The 26,547-nt window shown below is 37.1% G+C and overlaps 1 protein-coding gene across 1 annotated transcript in view; it reads left to right on the forward strand.

The window, feature by feature from the left end:
* LOC122808130 (agouti related neuropeptide) overlaps window positions 1-26,547 on the forward strand; it is a 105,780-nt gene that overhangs the window by 63,114 nt on the left and 16,119 nt on the right. Inside the window, exon 3 of the mRNA XM_044079100.1 lies at window positions 15,281-15,369. Within this exon, the coding sequence (XP_043935035.1) occupies window positions 15,281-15,369 (89 nt within the window). The remainder of the gene's footprint in view (window positions 1-15,280; window positions 15,370-26,547) is intronic.

The following is a 26,547-nucleotide window of genomic DNA, read 5'->3' on the forward strand; positions in this document are numbered from 1 at the left end:
AATGACTTGTCTGACCGTTTATTTCATTTTTCTGGAGTTCATTTTTATTTATCTGCTTTTGGTTTTGTTGATATTGAATGGATATCAGACATGGATTCACTTCAGAAGCTTGAAAGCCCAAAATCTTTAATTTCAAAAAACTGAGACCAAAATCTTGAAAGTTCAAAAGACTGAAAAGTCAAAATACTGAATCTCAGAATACTGAAAACACACAGGATACCAACACTTACTATATTCCAACAGAAGTAGGTACAGAAACAAATACAGGACAAACCATATTATGTTTCTCCAAGTATAAGCAGGGGGGCTGCACCGCCCCCACACCCGCTACTACTTAAATATATCAGCTCCGAGATCGCACTTCACTATACTAGCATGAGTTATGTTGTAGTATAGCAAGATAGAAGGGAACTTGACTAAGGTTACAGCAGGCAGTCATGAAAAATGTAATGGTATATTTGCCATTTTGTTCTATGGAGTGTGATCTTGGAGTTGATATATTTAAGTAGCAGGGGTTGTGGGGGGCACAACTCCCCCCACATTGGGGGTGCAGGGTGGCTTGCCCCCCTGCTTATAATTGGAGAAGTGGTAAATGGTTTATCTTTTATTTGTTTCTGTATTTAGTTGTGCTAGGACTAGCTTATACGATCTAAAAAAATGCCACCAGATTTAGAAAATTCACAGGATGTGCTTATCCTTTGTAAAGTTAGCTTTGTATCTTTAACAGCTTAAAATATTTTGAGCCCGGGCTGCTAAAGATGTTTCTACTAAGTCCTTTTACAGATAAAATAGTTTATCCTACATAGGTGATATCCATTATCATTACTTTATTTATTTATTTATTTATTTATTTATTTTAGTTTACATTTATTGACCGGGAATAGTCCGACTGAGCTGCAATTAGCCCTTTTTCAAGCTCCAGAGAACTATTATAAACTACAGAAATACATTCATTAGACAATACAGTAAAACAGTTACAGAGGCAAAATCAAAAAAGTTGTGATGGAAATGTTTTAGCTGGTATTTACATCTGTCCAATTCTTAAATATTTACAAGTCAATTAGTAATGCATTCGATGTGGGAAAAAAGACATTCATACAGTCTAGGTATTTCTTCAGTGTACTCATACAGTGCTGTCAGATGTAGTTTGTAAGAGGATGTATGTAAGGGAAAGAGATTATGCTAATATAGTAGGAGTCAGGGTTTACAAAAGTACAGGTAGACAGACTGGGAGGAGTAGAGGTGTTCAGACAGTAAGAGAGTAATAATAAAAAGTTAGTAAAAGTGGTCAGACAGTAAACAAGGTGGGGAGGAAACAGTTCATGGTGGATGAGTACAATGGGAGGACCAGAGTGTTTTTAAGTGTTCTTTGGTGGCATCTTTGAATTGTTTAGGTCGATTTAGTAGTCTAATTTGGAGTGAAAGCTTGTTCTAAGCTATGGTAGGATGGTAACTATATAGGTTGCATCCCATTTTTGTCTTAGGTTTATAGATAAGTAGTAAGTCTTGGTCCGAGCTTTGGAGTAATCTAGTTGGAGAATAGTTAGATATGAGGGAGGATAGGTTAGGGCAGAGGAAAGGATGATATATTATAGAGTGTAAAATTTGAAACTGCGAATGCAGAATTAGGTTGGGTAGTTCCAGCCAGTTTAAATGCTTAAGTGAGACACAGTGATGAGTTTTATAAGTATGTTGGGCAGATAATCTAGCTACTTTATTATAGGCTGCATTTAGTTTTGATAGGAGTGAGGCATTAAGGTTTATGATCTCTTGTTCCTTTGATCTACCCTCTGGCTTTCATGGTAAAGCTAGATTTAAAGGATCTGTTTTACTCTTTGGACTCTCCACTGCACCAAAGGTATTCATAAAATACCTAGTTCTAGTCATTGCTTGCTGCAGACTTCAGGCATTCACAGTTTCCATATTTGGACAATTATCTTATGTTTCCACTCACTTTTTCCAGATGCCAGTTGTATTTAGCAGCTATTCAGGAACTTCTACTCAACCTGGGATTTCAGATCAACTTTCAGAACTTTTCCCTCATCCCTTCTCATAGAATGTTTTTCCTGGGATGTTTGTTGAACTCTACCTTATCCGAAGCAGAAATGTTTCAACAATTCTTCCTGAGTTTTCCAGTCAAAACCAGCCATCTGCAAGGGTGTTTCTCAGGATTCAGGGGGTACATGGCATTCATGATTCTTATGCTTCCCCTTGCCAGACCATACATGAGGAAAAATAGTACATGAGATCATTCTGGCCTCAGCATCTATATCCTTGCCCTTTCAGATTCCAGTCCTGGGATTTGTTAAGTGGGAGATTGGATGGTCAGTAGACTGGATAGCTTGGAATCCAGGTCTTTCATTCTCCTTTTTGAGCCCTTTTCAGTCAGTTACCACAGACAGTTCAGACCTGGCATGGGGAGTGGTTTTAAAAGGGGTAAAAGTAAAAGCTGTCTGGGATCCTGTAGACAGACAAAATCATATAAATATAAGAGAAGTGCTGGCAGTTATCAATGCTTTGAGGACCGTGAATAATCCCATCTTCCCAGGATGTCACACCACAGCGATGTGGTCCATAAACAAATGGTGGGGGAGAGGGACAACCAGAGCTTGCCCTCTTTGCAGGCTATCATTGATAGCCAGGGAGGTAGTAACACAGCTCAGATTAAATGTTCAGGCTTCATATGTTCTGTCAGAGCAGGACCAAGACTGACCCCCTTACAAATGGCAACATCAGCTGGCAGCTAACCTACACACTGGCTTGAATGAAATTAGTAGCATTAAGCCAGAGTTTAAAGATATGAGACTGAAGTAGCAATATTCTCATCCATTTTTATGAATTTACTGTAGTGTAGTAGATATATTTTTAATTCATTAAACTATAGGAAATGGACTGTTTGAGAGTTGAAATGAGTGATGACTGGTGTGAAGTGAACATGTGATTTACAATAAACTTTATTTAGTTTTGTCTGTATTTTAAAAATGGATTAGTCTGATGAAGTCCATTGAGAGTGAAAGGCCTAAAACACTAACTAATAAACTGACCTTTTTGGAGTAACCTGCTGGACAGGACTGTTTGGTTATTTTATGGTGAAGAATTTGCAGCCAGCAAGGTGTCTTGAAAGGTGTAGTTTTCATTTTATTTGCATTGGTATGACCAGTTTGATATTCTAAACCAGTTAGGATACCTCCTTTTTGATGGTGTCTTAATTAAGTTTGTTTAAATTTCCCAGCTTAATTCTACCATTGAGAGAGTGTTTAGTGTGGAAACTTGTGCAAGAGAAGTGAATATTAAGGAGTTTTTTTTTTTTTTTTTACTAAACCTGCCGACACTTTTGGCAAAACATCCACCTCTACAGGCAAAATACAGATGCTGGAACTGATGCTTTTGATTTGTTAAAGATCTTAGAGAAGGCTGCTCACAAATACAATAATCTTCTATGGGACGATATTTATCTGGAAAAAATGCATTGAACAAAAGATAATTACTCAATTTCCTAACAGAGTTGATGAAAGTTCAGTTATTTAAGGAACTGAGTGAACTTTTTTACAACACTGGAATGAAAATATTGACATTTTTGGTTAAACACAGTAATGAACTGCTGAATGGCCGTAAAAGGCAGTTGAAACTATAACAGTTGAAGTTAAAGCACTGAATCATTGTAATGTTTACAATTAGTAATTTTTATAAGATCTTAAAAGATGTGGCTGACCATGAAAAAGAGTCAAGCTAAAAAAATTAAAGAAGCTGGCCAGCGATAACAAAGGCTTTGAAGGTGGCTCAATTTATAAGCCATTTGTAGTGACTGCTTAAATGGAGACTGCAGCAGCCAAAGGAGAGCCACATGTTATGTACCTCTCAAGACATCTGTAACAACTGGAAAGGCTGCAGAAATAACTCACTAAAAGAATCACAGGCCAAAAGCAGATGCCCTACGCTGACCACCTTAAAAAACTCCAGCTATACTCTGTCGCATATCGTCTACTCAGAGGCGATCTCTGCTTAACATACAAGGCCATGTCAAACCCAGAGCTGTTGGACATGCTACACTTAAAGAAATCCCAATCCCTCAGAGCCACACGCACCGGGGATCTAAACCTTGTCATCACCATAAACAAAACATGCTTGAGGGATAGGTTCCAGACCCAGAGACTCCCCAGACTCTGGAATAGATTGCCCATACATGTCATGCAATGTGCCTCTTTGGCCCTCTTCAAAAGGAACCTTGATGATTGGATGGGAGAAAGGAAATTCACCCCGGGGATCACGTCAGTTGCCCTGCAAGACAGGGCTCCAGGGAAGTAAATAGTGTGGGAAGAAATAGCCAGAGAATTGTTATGACTAGACTTGTATAGGTGCTAGGGCTGATAGCCTGGTACCAACCTATGAACCTGTTTGAGAACCATATAGTAGAGTGGGTAGGAGATAGGTGTGAGATAGGGTCAGTTTAGCTTTGCTGGTGAGAAACTTTCTATTTCTGTATAGGAGACCTAGTTTCTGATAGGTCTTCCTGATGCAGTTGTGGATGTGTGAGTCAAATTTAAGTTGATCATCTATAGTGGCAACTAAGAGTTTGGAGCTTGGTTCAGGTACTATTGGAGTGTTATTAAGGGACAGTGTAGCAAAAGTAGATTTAAGATGGGTAAGAGGTTTTGAGAGAAATAATAGAAGTTTTTTTTTTTTTTGGGATTTAGGATTAGTTGGTTGTTGATGAGCCAAGTCTCAACTGATGTAAAGGCTGCTTGAGTAGTAATAATTAGACCAGAGAGATAATCTGAGATGGTAGTCACAGTAGAATCATCAGCATATTGAACAAAAGATGACTGAGGGCAAGAGGTGTAGAGTAGATTGGTAAAGGTATTAAATAGCAGTGGACCCAGATCCTTGGGGAACTCACATTTTTACAGGGAGGGGAGGGGAGAGAGCAGAGAGCCATTTCACATATTGTAGTCTATCAGAGAGTTCGCTGGAAAACCAAGTGACAGTAGCAGGAGAGAAATTAAGATTATTCAGATTTAAAAGAAGAAGAGAGTGTGAGACAGTGTCAAAGACTTTGGATAGATCTAAAAATAAACAATAAACAAGTTTGTTGTTATCACGAGCCAAGGAAATAGTGTTGGTAAAGGAGATTAGGACAGTACTAGTACTGTGTTTTGGGCAGAAACCATGCTGAGTTGGGGTAAGTAGGTTTTCCAGTAAAATATATTTGAGAGTTTGCTTGTGTATACATTTTTCAGGTAGCTTTGAAAGGGGAGACAGAATGGCTATTGGTCTAAAATTGGAGATTCCTTGGGAATTTTCTCCTTTGCGAATGGGTAGTGTATAGAATTCTTTCCATATTGATGGAACATGAGATGGAGAGGTTAATCAAGATGGATACAGGAAGAGCAATAGTATTGGCTGCTAGTTGGAGGAAGTAGGAAAGAATGTTATAAGCAGAAGGTGAGCAGGGTTTTAGTTTGGAGAGTAGCAATGTGATATAAGTAGCAGATACAGGTTTAAGAGAGAAGCATTTAGAGGGGTCAGAACCAGGAGGTAAGACAGAGTGGTTTGGATCATTGGTAGTGAGGGGAGATGAGTTAATCATCTTAGATACAGTGTCAATAAAGAAGGTGTTAAAGATAGAGGCAGTGTCTTCAGGTGTTTTATTTGGGTAGGGAATAGGACTAGAAGGATTTCCAAAATGCAATATTTGGTTGATTGAGTTCCAGAAATTTTTAGGATTAGATTTTAGTGTTGTAGGTGGGTTGAAGTAAAATTCCTTTTTATCTTTAGCAATGTGTTTTTTGGTCAAGTTTCTAAGTTCTCTCTAGTTTTGCCAGTCGGTGGGAAGTTTGGATCTCAACCAAATTTTCCAGAGCCTATCCCTATTTCTTATTAGGGTATGGGTAGCTTTAGAGAGCTAGAGGGATACTTTAGATTTTATTCTAACAGTGCAAAGAGGTGCTAGAGAGTTTAATATGTTAAGAAAGGTAGAGTTAAATGATTGAACTGCTTCATCCAGAGACAGCTAATTAAGGTGACTCCAGTAAATTTATGTGAGAAGGGAATTAAAGGTGTCTGAAGAGAAGGTGGATCATTTTTGACAAGTTATGCATCTGCGAGGTTTGACAACGTTAGGGGAGAATCTATTAACTTTTACTGGAGAGTGATCACTAAGGGAATTTGGTAGGGTTTTGGGATTATGATATTGAGAAGGATCGGATATAGTATCCAGTCAAGTAAAGTAATAGGGACATGTGAGTTATTATAGTGAGTAGGTTCAGATATCAGTTGTGTAAAGCCATGTAGATTAATACAAGAGGAAGAGTTATGGTCGTTTAATGCTAGCCAATTTATATTTACATCACCTAGGAGAATTGTTTCATTTGAATAGCGTTCAAATAGGGCTTAGCTTAATGAATGAGTTAATGAATCGGTCAATACTCAGATAAATCCAATCTATTCACTAGTAGAACTGATAGCAAAACAAAAATTCATATACTTTGTTCACATAATGCAAAGACAAGATTCGCTAAAGAACATGATGATGCTTGGAAATATAGAAAGCAAAAGAAGAAGAAGAAGGTGGTTAAAGAGGCTAAGATGGAGGGAAGCAGTTCTTTTTTAAACTAAATCACAGTCATTTCAGTAGTGCCTCTCCATAAAACATAACAACAAACAGTAAAACATCACATAGTCATTGTGAGAAAGAAAATAAGATCGCCCCCAAAGAACAAGCATAACCTTTTATATATACACAGTATATATATATATATATATATATATATATATATATATATATATATATATGTATATATACTATATATAACTAATCCATAACTGATTCATTAAGCTAAGCCTCAAGCTCAGTGTAACTCTGTACCCATGAACTACCACATAAACGGCAGTCTACTTAACGCCAAATGTGTGATAAGACACCTTGGGACCCAGGTGGACAGTAGTCTCTCCTTTGATAATCACATCTCCACAGTAGTCAGGAAATCCATCTATGTGGCACACCTCATCACAAAAGGGTTCTCATCCAGGAAAAAAGAGGTCATTGTTCCCCTCTACTCAGCACTTATTAGACCCATTATAGGGTACAACGCCCCTTTTGGAATGTACCTCCCAAGACATCTGCAGCAGCTGGAAAGGCCACAGAAGTACCTCTCAAAGAGGATTACTGGCCTTAAACAGATGCCCTACACTGACCGTCTCAAAAAATTCCAGCTTTACTCTGTAGCATATCACCTACTCCAAGGAGATCTCTGCCTAGCATATAAAGCTATGCTAAACCCAGGGCTGTTGGACATGCTACACCTAAAGAAATCCCAATTCCGTCACGCTACACGCACTAGGGACCTAAACCTTGTCACCATAACAAACAAGACATGCTGGAGGGATAGATTCCTGTCCCAGAGACTTCCTATACTCTGGAACAAGCTACCCATCTATGTCAAGCAAAGTTCCTCATTAGCACTCTTCAAAAAAAATCTTGATGAGTGGATGGGAAATAGGAAATATACCCTAGGGCTTTGCTCGACAGGAGCACAGGAAATGAACTTTCTTGGGTGGTGTGAGCCGGGGAATTTTGTTGGCTAGGCTTACTTAGACCCTTGGGCCGATAGCCTTGTATGTACCTATGAACCTATGAACCTATGTCATTTAATCTTGAACAGAATGAAAACAGTTGAGAGAATTAAAGCACAGCACTAAGTGATTCATTCATAAAAGCTAAGACAATTTATAAACAGCCTCCACACCACATTTTAAAACCGATGAAGAAAAACAGAATATTCATAAGGCTGAGTATTTTATCAATCAAACAGAATCAGATTTGAGCACCAGACCTAGAATGACAACTGTATCATCCCATCATGGAATGCCCCAGTATTCATGCCATCAAAACATATCCAACTGAGTGCAGGACCAACCCTAAACTTACCATTTACAATAAGTATACCCTTAACCCAATCTTGAGGCTGAAAGAGACAAGCCAAAAAAACTGCCTTTACTATCTGGATCCAAGCTAACTCCGTTTTCTCCACTGGAAATTTGTTCTATTTAAACCCCAAAACCCCAAAATCCAACATCAGCTACCTCTGGGAGAGGTACTCTAAGTGTCCACTTCACTAAACCAATCAAAATTCTCCACCATTCGGCCATCTATGGGCAAACCAGTTCATATACATATAGTCTGCCTCTTGCAAAGAACAGCGCCAGAACCTAGAATCATTGGATCAGCTTGTATTAACCATCTGCATAAGGGTGTAATGCTGATAAAATATCTTGGACACAGTGAAGTATGCTAGCTGACACCAGTCATTATTTCAGAGATGCCTTATGCCTGACAGCAGTCAATCTTGGATTACAACCCTGCCTAATGAAGTGCTTCACTCCTAAGCCCAGTACAATAATTTGAATATGGGGGTCCTCACTGAAACATTATATAAGCTTTTTAGTTTTAAACAACCTGGTTCAGGCCTTTGCTGTACCATCTGCATAATGTGGATACCAGGCCTCTCTCTCCCTCCAGCCTGTGGAGAGAAATCAGCCTAGATATGACTGATCACAGTTGCAGTTCTTGCCACCAATGAGCTTTAAGATGAGTGAAAGACTTTCTCTGTTTAGCAAAAGGAAGAACCAAGAACCTGCCAGTTCTTCCAATCCCAAATATCTTTAACAAACCACATCCCCATAGACTACCAATTTACCCAAGAGATGATATTCTTGTCAAACTGAATTTAGCGGTTATTCCAAATAAAGGAGAGCAAAGAAATTACCTTATCAGTCTGTTCCCTTTTCCCTGATAGTTTCTCCAGCCATGCATTTAATCCTCCTTGTTCCCAGACTTTGTAAGAGAGAAACTCTGTCCTTTTGACTATACTTTTTACTCTATAATAACTTCAGGGAGGAGCTACTCCGAGGGTCCTTTCTTGTACCTGTAACATAAAGTAACATAAAACCAAGTTGCAGCTGCCATACCACAGTTTGATATATATATATATATATATATATATATATATATATATATATATATATATATATATGGGTCCCCTTCAAAAGGTTGAACTTTTAATAGCTCGAATTTCATATGGCCGAGACCATATATATATATATATATATATATATGTATATATATATATATATATATATATATATATCTATATGTGGGTCCCCTTCAAAAGGTTGAACTTTTAAAAGCTCGACTTTCATATGGCCGAGACCATATGATCAAACTTTTAAAAGTTAGAACGGTCTGAATGGGGATCTCCATAGAGCGTGGAATGGGAAGATTTCCCTTTACCACAATTTTGTGTGATCTCGGAGTTGGTATATTAAAATAATGGGGGGTGTAGGAGGTGCTAGCACTGTTTATTTTTTTTTGTTTGTTTTTTTATTTTTTTTCACATTTTTGAACATTCAAATGTTCGATCATATGGTCTCAGCCATATGAAAGTTGAACATTTGGGTGTTCGATTATGTGAAGTAGACCCATATATATATATATATATATATATATATATATATATATATATATATATATATATATATATATATATATATATATATATATATATACACACATACACACACACACACACACACGGACACACACACACATATATATATATGTTTATAATCCAAAACACTCCAATTTCCTGTGGTTTACCTGCCAGTAGTGACTTGATTACTATTGCTATCACCTGCTGGGGAATTATCCAACATGGATCTCATGTCCTCTGATACCTTGTCTGGGTTTACCCAAACAAACTCCTCATCATCCTCTGATCTATTAAGTATTGTCTGGTCCCAGCTATCCTTTCACAGAGTACTACCAAAATAATTACAATCTGGTCCTTATCCATAGTTATATTCCCATCCTGTCTCTTAACGGCTGGGATGTATAATTTCATACACCTCTCCCTGCATTTTTTTTGCCAGAATCTTAGGAGAGGTAATCATCCTGGCCCAGTGAAATTGCTAAATCCTATCCCACTTATCTGACCTGTTGCAATTGTGCTTCCCTACACTCCAGTTTGGCTTGCTTCACCTGCCACCAAGCAATTTCATCTCTGCACCCAAGTGCCCTCAATCTCAGTTCAAGATTCCGGAGTCTATCTCCCAAGCCCGGTATCCTCCTCTTCCCCTTAATCCTAATGTTATGGCTTAATTGCCCTAACTCTTTCTTACAATGTCTTTTAATATTTAGCTAGTGAGATACAGCATCATCTTCCCTAACCTTGCTGGTTTCCTCAGCATAAGGTCGCATCTTTCTTCAATGAAACCTATATTGTCCTTATACCACAAAAAGAGTGGATCCAGATCCCAGTGTTATTTGCCACTTAGTGTGGCCCCTTCTTTAAATAGAATGTTCACTATAGAATGGTCCAACAAGTACCCCCATCACAATTCATGCATCTTGAATGCCTTGGACATAATGCCTGTTAACCAAACAAAAGTCTAATCTATAAGGCACCCCCATCATGGAAAAGGTATAATCCAAATCTTTGAGATGCAGGAACATTCAAACATCTGTTAGTTGAAATTCCTCATCCAATATTTGAATTCCTTTTGATGCTTTGGTAATTGAACACTGCTGCTGGTATCCTGTCCATGTTAGGATTGGGAACAATGTTGAAATTCTCTCCAATAATGTGCATCTATTGACTTTGCTAAGGAGAACTTATCATCTGAAAAATTGATTGATAGAAGCCTGTTTGTCCTCATTAGGACCATAAAAATTCACCACAATAATCTGATCCCCCACCACTTTGACTAACGCTATCAACCATCTTCCTTGATGATCTCTAACTACTCTTTGAACAACCCAGCCCAGCATTGTCTGTATCAAAACCGCTACCCCTCTTTTTATGATTGTCATACTCGTGAAATACTTATCACTTTTCCAATTCAAGAATTTCTGCTCATATTTTTTCTTAAATTTCATGTCCTGACGCATAATGATGTGAAGCCATAATTTGGTCAGCTTAGGTAAAACAGCAGCAATTTTGCAGTTGGTGTTAATACTCTTAATGTCCCATATAGAACAACTGATCTCTACAAACCTTTGTGCTAAATGAAAGCAATGGTCATACTTTTGCATGTCATCAGCATGGTGCAACAAACCCTGGACACTGGAGAAACAAACACACCATAAAAATTTGCACTCCCTCAAAGGATCTATCCCTGCTATCTTCTTCCATCAGATTCAGCCCTCCCCACCTGCTTCAGCTAAAGCAATGCCAGAAGATATATACAGTTGGTCAAACTGGTATAATCAGCATACCAAAATGTTCTGTAAAACAACAGCAAGAAAAAAAAATGGTGGGGGGGGGTGTTTTGGAGTCAGGCAGGTTAGCACACTGTACAAACACCTGTTTGTGCCCCGTAGCCAACAATATAAGCCAAACAGCAGTGTGTCAAGACCCTGCACTTTTAATGCATAATCTTTCAGTATTAATACAGTTCAATATCTTGCGTTCCTTAAAAAGAGAGCAGTAAATGCAGAACAGCTTTGTTTACTAACTAAAACCTCTAATGCATACCACAACGTCAGTAAAGATGCAAACCATTTTATCTTGTTTGCAATGCCCTCTACCACACAACCCCCCCCCCCACAGAAAACCAGACACAACAGCTTCCCCTATGAAAAGGGTCACAGGTGCCTGCCAAAGCTGCCAGCTGAAGGGAGAAAAGCAGGTAAGATCAAATCCCCAAACCCACTAACATTTTCAGGTCATTAGTTTATCATCCTTGACATTAGAGTCCATAATTACATTTCCAAGACTGTTCCATATCGTACACTTCATCGATGGCAATCTCCAGCACTGAGAAAAACCCACCATTGTCCTGAGCAAAGTCATAATCATATCTCAAAGTGGCTAATGGCTCATATCTATTAGCAGTTTCCAGAAAAAGCTCCTGTTATGGAGTCAAATATTTAGTAACATTGATTTCTGTGATTTTAAAGTGTGTTATCTGCTCTGCCCCTTCTCTGATTACTGGATGGGAGATACAACAGCAGATCTAGCCCTCTTTTTCACAGGAACACTATGATTACTGCATTCTTAACTTACCTCTAATTCTCCTGAGCCTATTTGTTGTCTGGACCCTTTCATGAACTCTTCAGCTTCCATAGCTGAATTAAATTGGTAATATTGATCCCGCATCAAAGCACAAAGAGTGGCAGTAAATCTGAGGTTAACCTTGAAACCCATGTCTCTGTCTGCTGCTAGGTATGGTGACAGCACTTTTCTTTAACCGTACAAAACAGCACTGTAGTCTGGGGCATGTTTCACTTAACACCCAGCCATTTTTAGTGAGTTTCCTTTCACAGAGCCAAATCTTAGTAGGGCCTCTCTATCATTATAATCCAAACACCTAACGATAACTTGTCTGAGCAAGTTGTAGGATTAATTTAGGTTCTGTATTTGATGTGCTACCTCGATCACCACCCCCTTGCTGCCTTCCCAGCCCGCTCCCACATTCTATTCTAATAAAAGCAATGGGTCATCCCCTACACATTTTCTGGGAAACCTATTATCCTGATATTATTTCTGTGGGCATGATTCTCCAGGTTGTCCAGCTTATTCTCTGTCTTCTGAGACTACACCTGGAGATCCTGAATGTGGCTTGAGTGTGAGGCCATAATAACCTGCTTGTGCTAGCTCTGCCTGCTGCTTGCTAAGGTTAGTGGCACAATTTTGAAGTTGTGTGTCGTGATTAGTAGTAGTTATCTTAAACTGCTGTACATCTACTGCTGTGGATTGTAGAAACCTGGTTAAGTTATCCAATGTGGATCTTATCACTTTCAACTCCTCTACAACTCTGGATGTAGCCTCTACAATTCTGCCTCTAACAGTACCTTCCACATGATGACTCTAGCAAAAGAAATGATGGAATAGTGGTGCTGCTTTATCTGCATATCCAGGTAGGCTCAGGGATGTGTTCTGGTGTACCAAAGAACTCTAAGTGTGTAAACCCAGGTGCAAAAGACATGTTTTAAACTTTAAATGGGCAGACTGAGAGAGGAGATATCAGACTTACTCCATCATCTTGTGTGATCCCATGTGCTTTCCATGGATGAGCAGCATTTCTGAAATAATCAATTTAATCAATATAAATTAGCAAGAATCTGAAACAGGACTACTTGACAGACAGGACTGTTGTGTTAATGTCTTAATGGGATTAGAATGTTGAAAACTGATAAACCAATCAGTTTATACTTTTGTAAGTAAAAACAACCCTACATTGTGGCATTAATGTTTGTTTTCTTTCAGTGGCCCTTATGAATGTGGCAGCTTGGAAATTTCAAATGCTGGACATTTTTTAAATCGTGGTGAATTATTATTATTATTTTTTATTTATGTAAGCAATTAGACGATTAAAATGTAAACATGCTTGTTTTAACTTATTTCTGTATCTGTCACTGTGTGTGTGTGTGTGTGTGTGTGTGTGTGTGTGTGTGTGTGTGTGTGTGTGTGTGTGTCTGTGTATGTGTATGTATATATATATATATATATATATATATATATATATATATATATATATATATATATATAGTTTCACTTATACAATCCCGAAATACTGAAATATCAGAATTCAGTATCTCGAGACCGTAAAGCTGAAAGCTGAAAAACCAGAAACCCCAAAAGTGGGAAATTCAAACTCACGACTGCCCACATACACATTCCACACACAAACAAGTACACATACACCTTCCTCCCTACACTACAAACCAACAAAACACACACAAGCACAGCAAAACAAATATATATATATATATATATATATATATATATATATATATATATATATATATATATATATATATATATATATCTACTAATGCCGAGGTCGCACTAAAAACACAAACACACAAAAACCACCACTACATACACATGCACAAACATGCATTACAGACATACAAATACCACCACTCTCAACACTTACACACTGACAATCTTACCTACATACCCTAACCCACACATCAAAACTCCAAACACACTCACACACACTAAAATCCCTACCCAAAAACCCTAGTAAAACATCACTTACCTGAATCTCCAGCTACATCCACATACCACAAAGGAAATCCCACGTCACATACGCAACTCCACAACCGCGGATTTGACATTTCCGCATTCGGCATTTCCATATTCGGGATTCTGTACTTTCGCACAAGTGCAGTTTGGATACTTCAGTATCGAGCTACTAAAGTTCGATATTTCAGTAGTTAGCGAGTCTGAAGTGAAACACACACACACACACACACACACACACACACACACACACACACACACACACACACACACACACACACACATATATATATATATATATATATATATATATATATATATATATATATAAATTATATATATACATGCACACACACACACACATATTTATATATGTATAAGTATATATACATATGCATACTTTATAATTAAAGTTTAACTATAAAAAGTGGGGGAAGGACTATGAAGGGAAAAAGACAAATATGAAGAAAAAGAAGCCCCAGGGAAGCAATCAGTATAAAATTAAATAGTGTATACTCTACAGGATAAATAGCATATCAATTATTTACTTCCGTCTCAAAGTGCATTTATAATTACTAAACTATCAACCACTGCAATATTGAATTACAGAATGGTAAATCCATTTAATTTCTTTCTAGTCTATATCATAAGTGTTTTTATGAATAGGACCTTTTTAGTGAATGAAATAAGCATAGTCTTCTCAAAGAGATGTATAAGTCATCAAGTACTGCATGGTTAAAAGATTAGGCCTTACATATATATATATATATATATATATATATATATATATATATATATATATATATATATATATATATATCTTGGCAGATTTTGAACTGACTTCTTCTTTCTGCACATTGTGTCTTTTCATTGCACACATTTTTGACTATAAGGACATCTGATTAGCAGAATGATGAATATAATATTAGGGCATTTTTTTTTTATTTACTGGACACTGGATATGTATTACCATTAAAAGTGACTTATATCTACAACATGATGCTGCATCTCATATGAAATCTGGGTGTTATTTCAAAGTGATAATGTAAACTGCATATTTACTAGTTTACTAACACTTCAAGTGATGCTGAGGATATGTACAAGTTAACATCTGCTACTACTTTCAGAATGGATGGCAAGAGCAGGTATGCTAATATGTTTATACATAAAGATCTGTAAACACTGAATTTTATCTATGTGTGAAGTCTTTAACAGTAAAACATAATAGAGTTTTTATTGTTCTGATTATTTAGGCCCCATTGAGGGACCAGAATTTGACAAGACGGGTATGGATTCAGTTGATGAAGACATATTGCAGGAAACAGTTTCACTTGACCATGGGGTAATTATTCCATTTGATTAAACATGATTACTGAACATCTAGATGAAGTTGCTGTTTTTAACTGAAGAAATTACTCTGCAAATTGTTGCAGTTTAGTTACACTTCCTACTTCACATAATAAGCTGTTGAGACCTATAAAGCTGTAAATGAAGTATTTCTTTAAGAAATAAATATTTTAATGTAAAAATATCTTCATTGAGATTTATTATCATTTATAAATGCTCTGTTCAATTTCCAAATCTATGTCTTGAAGAAATGATGTGACGAGCTAATGAAAAATGAACTGAACAATAATGAAAGAGAGAACACTTTTTAAATCATGCTGCATTGATGACGCCTAAATACCGGCAATATACAACAATTTCTATTGTGATTTCCCCATTGTGAAGGATATTAACTCTCCTTTTAGTACATTTGCACTACATTAAAATATCAATAGTTGATTTTGTCAGTAACAGTTATCCTGCAGCTAAAATCCCATCTCTTAATTATTAAAGTAAGTTCTGCAGAGAAATCAGTGACAGTGTTCTCTGCTTTTCTTCTATGTTTTCTGTACATTTTTCTACAAGCTTCTTTAGTTAACATAAAGAAATAAGAACTTTAGAATAATCCAGACAGTCAGTGCTTCTTACCAACTGAATGCATTGCTCTACCCACTAGTGAAGGGGCTAAAACCCATTGTTCTCTGATCTGTTTCTAATTACATACACATTCAAATGCTAGAATAAAACTGTCAGCATCACCTGTATCTATACCGAGGAAACAATTAACTGACCCTAGCATGCTGCCCTTTTACATTTGGTGAAGGCAACCTTTGAGATTCATTGTTCTCATGGATTTTTGGCCCTTTTTTGGCATTTCAGCACTTGACATTTTGAGTGCTGATATTTCACTAGGGAGCCTATTTCTTAACTTGCTCTGTCTACAATTAAAACAACTACTTTGTAATGTATATGTCAGTTTGTTTAACTTGTGGCTGCAAGGGTACACACATCTCTTGATGACAAAACATTTTTTCAGGTTATAGAAATTCAGTCTACAAAATCCACACCTTTACTAGCAATTGATATGTTTGGCATTCCCTTATAAGTCATAACTCTAACAACAACAAGGACATATAGAAAAGGTAGAAAAACGACAGCAGGAACCAGATCCAAAATTTATTGCACTTAGCGCCTCGGCCACTACAGCTTTCAAAGAGTACTTTTTTTGTTAGAACCTTCTCCTACATATATATATATATATATATATATATATATATATATATATATATATATATATATATATATATATATATATATATATATATATATATATATATATATATATATATATATATATATATCTATATATATCCCTCAACACACAATTAATTAATAAAACAATCAATAAAACAATTACATCAATTAATTACCATAGTTTAAAGCAAACATTTCCAATTAATTTCTTTATTCAACCCCCTTGGTGTAAAAGTATGAAATTTTAAAATAAACACAGTTTCTTTATAAGCTAGTACATTTTTACTCAATCTCTCATCCCTCTTTCTTACAAAAACATTTTCTAAAATTGTTGCTTGTAACAAGCTACTATCACTGTGATGTTTCTGCATAAAATGTAGTGCTATAGGACTTTCCAGTTTCTGTTTTTTGATGTCTCTAATGTGTTTCTGCAATCTAATTTTAAATTTTCTCTTGGTCTCCCCAATATAGAATAGGTTGCAGAGACACCTCAAGCAATACACCACACCTTCCATGTCACAACAAAAAGTAGTATTTGATATAAATATTATATCACTGATTCTATGAAAACTAGACACTATGTGGCAACATATATTACAATTATTGCAGGGTGTAGTACCCTTACACCTTAAAGAGATAGAAACATTTACTGCAGGTAATATAAAATAAGCCCTCATTAATTTATCTCCCAGATTTTGCCCTCTTTTATAGGCAATACAGGGTGTGCTACAAATAATTTTGTTCAACAATTCATCTTTCATTAAAAATTCCCAATAATACTTAACTGTTTCCCAAATCTGTCCACTTAAAGTGTCATATGTGGTAACAAAAACATTTTTTCACCACCATTAGATTAATTTCTATTCATAATATACATATTCCTATTATTATGTTTAGAGAAATTGGTATCGATTTTTTATTTACAGATTCTTTGATGAAATCTTTACTATAACCACTGTGTACAAACATAAGCAAAGTATGGCTTATTTGTTTTTGTAAATCAGCTATGTTATTACAATGTCTGGATAATCTAATAATTTCATCAAATGGTAGAGCTTTGATAGTATGTTCAGGATGACAACTGGTGCCAGATAAATACTGGTTGCCATCATCAAATTTATGATGGACTGTAGTTTTAAGAAAGCCATCATCTATACAAGTTAAATGCACATCCAAAAAAATTAATTTCTGTGCCACACTGTAAACCATCAAATTTAACATTGTAAATATTATTGTTCAACTGAAATAAAAATTATTGAACCTTATCTAATCCTCTATTACAAATAAAAATCAAATCATCAATGTATCTAAAATAAAATAAAACATGTTGTTGTACAAACTTATTTCTATCTATATAGTCCATCTCAAAACTGGCCATAAAGAGATTTGTATACATATAGAAGAGGTACTTGGTCCTAAGTGGATATGACAAATTTAAATTGCTGCCTTTGGCTATGACTGTTTCCAGACACACCCCATATAAACTTCAAAGTGAGCAGCTGCAGAGCACAGATATGAACCCTAGAGGCTAAGTAATCACTCACCTCGTGATGAGCCCAGTGCCTTTTGTTGCTACCTACCTATAGTAACGGTGCCTTGGCTAAAACTGTTTTGATTTGACACCCACGCAGGGCTAGTAATGTCTTCACTGCCACTGCCCCTCCCTGCTTTTGTATTAACATGCTTCCAACAGCTGTACTAGTCTGGTTTATCATGAGCAAAGTTACTGTACACTCTTAAAATGAGTCATTTGCACTATTAACTTATGGTACCTATTGGTTAGCAGCCAATCTCTCGAAAAGGAGGATGTCAGCTGTTATAATCAACCAGTGTGTTGTGTATCTACCCTTATATACATTAATACACAGCCATCCACAACATTGTGAGTTAGAATAACTAAATTCTTTACTTAAAAAATAGACAAGATGGTTTGAAAATTAAGTATGCTAAGAAGTACTCTTTTGAACAAAAAGTGTAAAGTAAAAAGCTCAGGACCAGCAGATGTCATAAGAAAAGTACTGTCTAACAGCTAGCTAGTCCCACCACTACCACTAACTGGAGGTAACTACAATCTATCTACATGTAATTTTTATGAACTTATAACATTAGCAAAAGACTAACAGGCAAGAATTACAGGCAGAAGCACGTTGACCATGGAAACACTGTCTTTCTTCTTCTCTGTATTACATGTAAAGTATTTTTTTCACTGTTCCCAGGCTTGTTAAAAGTCCCCCAAAAACTTCAAGAGGAAAGAACAGACTGTGTGGAATAACCTCATATCTCATTTTTCAAAAGAAAGAGTCACTTCACCTGAAGATAATCCAAAGGGGTGTCCTGGAATGAAACAATAAAGGGAGGGTACACTATCCCTTTAGGCTAATCCCCCTTTCTGTATTAAGCAAAGAAGACTTGACCCTTTACTTCTTGCTGGGTCAAACTTTTATATTAAAATAACTGCCTCAAAGTAAAGCTGTTTAGATAATATGAATGTTCTAAGCAAGAAAACAGGGTATGCATTATAAGGGAAATATACTTTGGGGTGTTGTGAGGCATGACACCACAGGCAAGAGAGCCTCTACATCATTGGAAGGGAATCACACACACACACACACACACACACACACACACACACACACACACACACACACACACACACACACACACACACACACACACACAAAACACACCTGCTACAGCCACTTTGTTGAGTGAATACACCTCAGATGTCTCATTGTTATCAAATAAGTGAAAAAAAATCACGGAATGAAAGGCTTTTCAGTTCCATCTCCCATCTCCTGCTAACTGTCCCGGATTTTGGTATATTGTTCTGCTTCATCCATGGTATAATGTTCGATTTGGTGGTAAATCACTGAGGTGTAAATTCAATCAGTAATTCCAGGCATTCAAGTTTCAAACTTTTTATTGATAAGGTAATGTGTGGTGGATTGCATGTTGCAATCAACAGACATTAATATGCACTGTCTCTCTCATACTTTCTGTCATTCTGTATATCTCTCTGTCTCATACACATAAACACAGACATACACACACTTAGACATGCATGTGTCACACATGCACGTTACTTTTTTATTTTCTTCACTTACTTTTTTAAACTTTTTTATGTTTTCTAAATTTTACATTTTCTAAATAGCAATACACTGTTTACTGACAGTACAAAATGTTAGCCATTTGCATTTTTTCAGTCTGAGCTTCACGCCAGCTTAATATGATGCTATGAAGCAGTGGCCTTGCTTTTTGCCAGGCATTGCCTAGACATTATCACCTTAGTGGAGAATGTTTGTTCTCTAATTAGGGTGAAGATGTAGAGATCACAGCTTTTGGCAAGAAGTAATAGTTTAAGGAGCTTTAAACTGGCTAGGTGTGTATTTGTCACTGTACCCTGTACTATAGTTACTCAGTTTATTTGCTACTGAGTGCTCACACTTGCCTTTCTCTCTTCTCTGTTGTTGTGGAATATTTAAGACTCTTATCCATGTTTAGAACATGTACAATGTAAATAAGGTACTTCTGTACTGCTATAACTCTTCTGAGTTGTTAATGTTCAATATAGCTTTTTTTTCTCTTTTGATTTAATAGTTAAAACTAGCTACTCACTCTGTAACATGCACTTGTTGTCTTCTAACCATTGACTGATAATTAATTGTTAGTAATGTCTTTATTAAATTGGTACTTTGTGTTTTACAGTAAACCTTTATAACTTAATATATGTATTTTGTGCAGAGCTTTTCTCCCGAGGCCTCCACTGAAAAAGGGACTTGAGTTCAGTGAGACTATTCCAGTAAATAAATGCTAAATAATTTATTCATTCATCTTAGCTTGCAAGTACTCATTTAACTTGGAATTCAGTCAAGGCTTTCTTCTTCTTCATTATTCCTTTTTATGTATTTGTTCATTTATTTAGTTATTTATTTTTGGACCGAGTAGGTATTATGTTTTAAGAGACCAGGATTTGTTTAGTATTCGTTTTTCCTTTTGATTTAACGCTTCTACACATGGATAAGTATAGCTGGTTTTCTAATACACCAAGGGACACTTGTACTAATACCCCAAGCACCACTACTCTGCATGGTCATAGGATCATAGGAGGTTACTAGGCTAATGGCCCTAGGGCTCTTACAAGCCTAGCCAAGTACAACCCTTGTTCCCAAAAATATCAAGGTATTAAGTGTAACTTAGTCATCAACTACTGCCCCTGTCCAAGTGGGACACAGGTGAAAATCCCAGGGTGAATTTGCTGCTTCCAATCCAGTTATCCAAATTATACTTAAATAGGGTCAGCGAAGGGCTTTGCTTCACCTGAATTAGAAGTTTGTTCCAGAGGAGAGGTAACCTCTGTGATATATATCTGTCTCTCCAGCAAGTCCTGTTGATTTCACATACTAGGATGAGTTCCCTTGAGTGAGTGCATCTTATACCATTTGATTTATGAATGTGCAGCATTTCCATTAGAAAAGTATCTAAGATTGTTTTATATGCAAGACAGAGGTCGCTTCTCAGTAGTCTGTGAGACATAGAGTATAGTGACAGTGATTTCAGTCTGTCAACATAAGACATATTTTGAAGACCCTGAAATTTCTTTGTAAGAAACCTTTGAGGTTTTTCCGGTTGCTGCAGGTGCCTGGTGGGTGAGGTACATGCCAAAAATACCATTGTACTCTATTATTGGCCTGATGAGTGAGGAGTAGAGGGTGCTATAACCTCTTTTGTTCTAGATGTGATGCCCTTACTTATGAATCAGGTGATGTAGAAAGCCTTTCTTACCACTGTGGAGACATGGTGGTCAAAGGAAAGGTTGCTGTCAACCTGTGTGTCCAAATCTCTCACTGCTGATTGTGTGCTTAAGGTGTTGTTATTAATGTGGTACTCTGCAGGGATGGTGCCCTTGCCAAAGAGGATGATAATACATTTTTTTTGCAATGAGTTTTAGCCCATGACTTTGGCAGCAGTCATTTGTCTGTGCAAGTCCCTCTTGTAAGATGTTGACATAGTTTGGGGACTTGATGACTGTACCCAGTTTGCAATCATCAGCAAACTTTGTTAGCTATAAGCCTTTTGTTTTAGCCTGCCATGTGAGAAGTAGATTCCAAACCATAGGGGCCCCAGGACAGATCCCTCTGCTGGTGGAGGTAGAGTCACCTATTTTGAATGTGTGTGTTCTATCTGTGAGCCAGTTTGCAACCCATATGAAAATATACTGGTTGATCTCCAACTGCATGAGTCTATTAATGATACCTGAGTGGGGAATAGTGTCAAGGGCCTTGGCCAGGCCCAGGTAGGCTGTATGCATGGATTTGCCTTCACCTAGGGCTCTGGTGACTGTCTCAAAGAAGTCTACCAAGTTCAAGCCAGTCCTGTCTGGTATTTATGACATTGCTGACCTAGCCACTTTACTTGCTAAGATGAAAACACAATTTGGGTGAAAACACTCATTTTGCTTGTAATATAATATAGGCCTTCTTCTTTATGTTTTCTGATTTGTTTTTGGGTTGTCTATAAATAAGCATTATACTGAGGAACTTGTTAAGTGTTCTACTGCTAGAGGCCTGAAAAAATATCTAACATACCCCCCTGTTTGTCTCAGAAAGGTCCCTGTAGTTAGGATGACCAGCACTGTACACACCTTGATCTCCATTGGGATAAGTACACTACATGTTCCTGTAGATTCCATATGTGGATAATGCATATCAGCTAAACTCCATACAGTATCCTGATGAGCAAAAGAACCTGTCAGTAATGATGCCCACTACCCATAATATTTTCATTGACACTGTTACCTTCTCATGCATACTGATGGGGAACGTTACTTATCTGCACATGGTTCCCTGTTGGAGTGCACACTGCGTACTTTACAGCTTGTCTATGAATTCCAGCCAATTCTGCCAAGCTGTCTCATTCAGAATAGTATAGTACTGCATAAAGATATCATGATATGTAACAGTTCTTTCCAAAGTTATATTCAAAGAAAAATCATCCACCCAGGTCAAGTATGTAAACTTTCCAAGTCACTGGCTTCAAAGAGTTAGAAGCTGAACAGCAACAAGCTATGAGGATGAAAAGCACATCTAAAATAGAGCATAAAAATCCACTGCAGAGACAATGATACCGGCTGACAGACGAAAACTATCATCAAAATTGGCAATGCAATACCTTTACTCAAATTCTAAAAGCTCAAACTTAGAAACTGACTGAAGAGGGCACCAAAAGCTGTCACAATGCAAATCCTTACATCCTACACACACATACACCCACACACACACACACACACACACACACACACACACACACACACACACACACACACAATGTCCATACACACACACACACACGACTATATATATATATATATATATATATATATATATATATATATATATATATATACATACATTTAACATCAGGAATACTTTCACTATAATTTAATAATCTCTTTCCCTGAAACCAGCTCTCCTGCAAAGCTTCAGGACTGCCATTACATTACTAATCTCTGTGCCTTGAAAAATTAGTGAAAAAGTATCTGTTAGCAGTTAACAGCGCATATTGATAATTCTGAACTCATCACTGATTTATATCATCAGTTCTAGAATGATCTTAATGCCTTAACTGCAGTTTTCCCTGCGACTGATAGGTACATCAGTGGAAAAAGTTGAAATCTCGAGGAACCTTTTCATAGATATCAGGAGAGCATTTGAGTCTAATGACTATCAGCTACTTATTCAAAAGCTTGGATCCATAGAGACTAACAAACTAAACTGACTCTGAACTTACCTGAACCATAGATTTTTTTTTTTTGCTGAATCAGGGAACAAACTCTGATGTTGGGGCATGCACATCTGGAGTTCCCCTGCCCACAGCCTTAAGGTCAGCTCTGATTTCTCCATCCATGAATGATATTACTTAAATTATCTCACCCTCTGCTGTTGTTAGCTATGATCATGACAGGCTTAACTCTTCATCCTGGGTTTTCCCTTAATAACGTAAGCCAACTGCTATGAAATTACCTAAACTTACTATGACACTAGGTGACTTCCGGCAAACTGTCTATAAACTCCAACAAGGCAATTTACCTGAAATTTGGAACTAACAAAAAGGTAACCCCAGCTAGTTTTATCAGTGCAGCTGAGCTACTTAACAACATTTTTTAAAAATAGTTCGGACACCTCATTTTTTGCTTGCCGTTAAAGAAAAAAATAACAAAAAATAAGGGGTAGTCCAACTAACTGGAATTGCCAGGACAAATTCAGAATAAAATAAGCAATTCATATTTCAGAAACTGCTAAGAGAGTACATTAAAGATTAAAAATTTATGCAAGCTGCTTCTCCAGCGACAATGGCTACAGCCAAAGCAGTGGCAATCATCAGCAAAAATTGTCCGACACTGCACATTCAGTATAATAATGCTCACAAACTTGGACTTAATATTATTCCTAACGCTGTACATATTCATACGGTAAATACTATGCATTCTGCTACCCAACACACTGCATACTCAAACACTATGTTTACATAGTCTCCCTGTAAATGTATACTTTTATATAAGACAATAGCTGAAGATTCTCTACTTGAAAATATTCTACCTGGGAATAGTTTACTGTGGTTGTAAACATTATAACTTTTTATGTATAAGACTTTGTTACGATCACAATGGTCTACAAAACAAGATACAATAGGCGGTTTGTTTGCAGCATACAGACTGCATAGCTTTAAAAGAAGACAACGTGTTTCACACAACTTGCCTACAATGATCATGTGGAAGATTTTGCATACACATTACAAAATCAAATGTCTAAAACCATAACAGTGCAGACAACATAAATTGTACAAGTTAAATTTTACAGTAAACATAACCTTATTAATGATAATAATAATACATTTCAAAATAGATCAACATATTAAGGGTACAGAATTCCAAAACAGTTTTTGAAACATCAATATCACCTCCATCACCATCATCAACCTTTGTCCTCCCATTGTCTACATAAGACTGGGATTTTATGCAAACTGCTGCCACCTCTCTCGATTCAGGGCCGCTCTCCTACTTTCTTCACCAGTCATGACGGACCCTTGCAGATTTTCTGTCCTGCAGTTCGGACATATCTCAGTTGGGCATACTCATTTCCTTTGGCCTTCTACATGGTTTTCCCAAATCCTATTTGCTAAATCATAGTGTACTTTTCTGTATGTGACTGAAGCATCATCATCTACTCTCCTTGACTTTCTCTGCAATTAGAGTTACTTTGGCTGCTGCTCTGATGTCTTTATTACTATGCCCTACCCACAGTATCCATCATATCAGTCATCCCAGATACTTCATCTGCATCAACTCAAGATTCCTGCTCTGCCTTCACTGCCCAAGATTTTCTGACATAGAGAAGCACTGGTCGCACCACTGGTTTGTACCCCTTACTTTCAGGTTATTTGGCATTCTCCTGTCACATATTACCCATGATACACTGTGCCATTAGGCTGCAGCACTCCCTTCAACCACTCGTCCCAGATACCTGAAGCTGTTGACCCATGCCACTATTTCTCCTTCTGTCTCAATTTTCAGCTTTTACTGATTTCTCTCATTTGCTGCCATGACAACTATTTTGTGTAAACTAAGTTTCATTACATGTGCATTCTGGTTTGCATTCCAGTTCTCTATCATGCACTGAAGTTCCTGTTCAGAGTCTGCTCATAGTGTCATGTTATCTGCATGCAGCAGATTTGAGGATATGCCCTCTTCAACCTGTTCTGTGATATAGTCCATGACCAGTAGGAACAGCACTGTGCTTAGAGATGAACCCTAATGCACACCCGCTTCTTCTGGGAAGCCCTAGGCTGGGAGCCCAAACACTGCTCATACTTGTATCATTGGGTTCTTGTACATAGCCTGCATTAACTCTACCAGTGTATTAACTCTATTAGTATTTCTGGAACTATAAATCATTGCAGGGCTGCTCAAATCATCATTTTGGAGGCCTTGTCATATACTTTCTCCAAGTTTGTGAATGCCCATTTGGAGTCTTTCCTCATCTCCACCTTCTTCTGTGCTATGTATCTCACTACAAACATCAGATCAGTTATGCTGCCTCGTTTTCTTAATGTGAACTGCTCAGTGCCCATTTAATTTGTACTACTCTAATATTTGTTTGCAACTCATCCTCTGTACTGCCCCAAGTTGTGGATGCCACCAATATTCTTGTACAGTGTACATTAGAATAATTATTTTCCAGTCATCTGGGATAAACTTTTCTCTCCATACCATGATTAGTACACTCAGTCATCATCTTTCCGATACGTCACTGGGAATCTTTATTATATCTGCAGTGACTTCATCCAAGCCTGTTACTTTCCCTGACTTTATTTTCCATAGAGCTCTTCATATTTCTTTGAGGATGAGTTGCTTTTCTTTGATCTAGAATACATCTGGGACAGTATAGCTTCTGTGAGGTTTCCTTCATTCAGAAACTATTGGAAGTACTCCTTCCATCTGCATTTGCTGTTTTCATGATTGGTGAGCAGATTGTTTGGTGCCTGATGACTATTTTCTTTATCTTTCTGTAATTACCTTGCAGCCTTCTTTGTGTCTTCTGCTGAATCACTTTTCAGAAGTTGGTAGAGCTTCTCTGACACCCTCTTCTTTGCCATTTTAACTGTTCTCTTAGCTTCTTTGATAGCCAACCAGTACTTTTTCTTAGCCTGATTTGTCTTTTGTATCTCACATATCTTCCTGCATATCTTATTTCTTTTGATAACTTCCTGGACCTCTCCATTCCCCCTTTAGCTTTCCTTTTGTACTGTATTTCCATAGCTGGGCTCAGCCACATATATATTGTATAGTCTCCACACTTGCTCTTCTGAGACACTGCCATTTTTTTCATCTCCACCTATTTCCTCTTTTTCCTTACACGTTAGAGCTCTGAGCATTTACACAAAT

Source organism: Protopterus annectens, chromosome 8.part0 (assembly GCF_019279795.1).
Source record: "Protopterus annectens isolate FY-2018-M chromosome 8.part0, PAN1.0, whole genome shotgun sequence".
NCBI classification, from domain to species: domain Eukaryota; kingdom Metazoa; phylum Chordata; order Ceratodontiformes; family Protopteridae; genus Protopterus; species Protopterus annectens.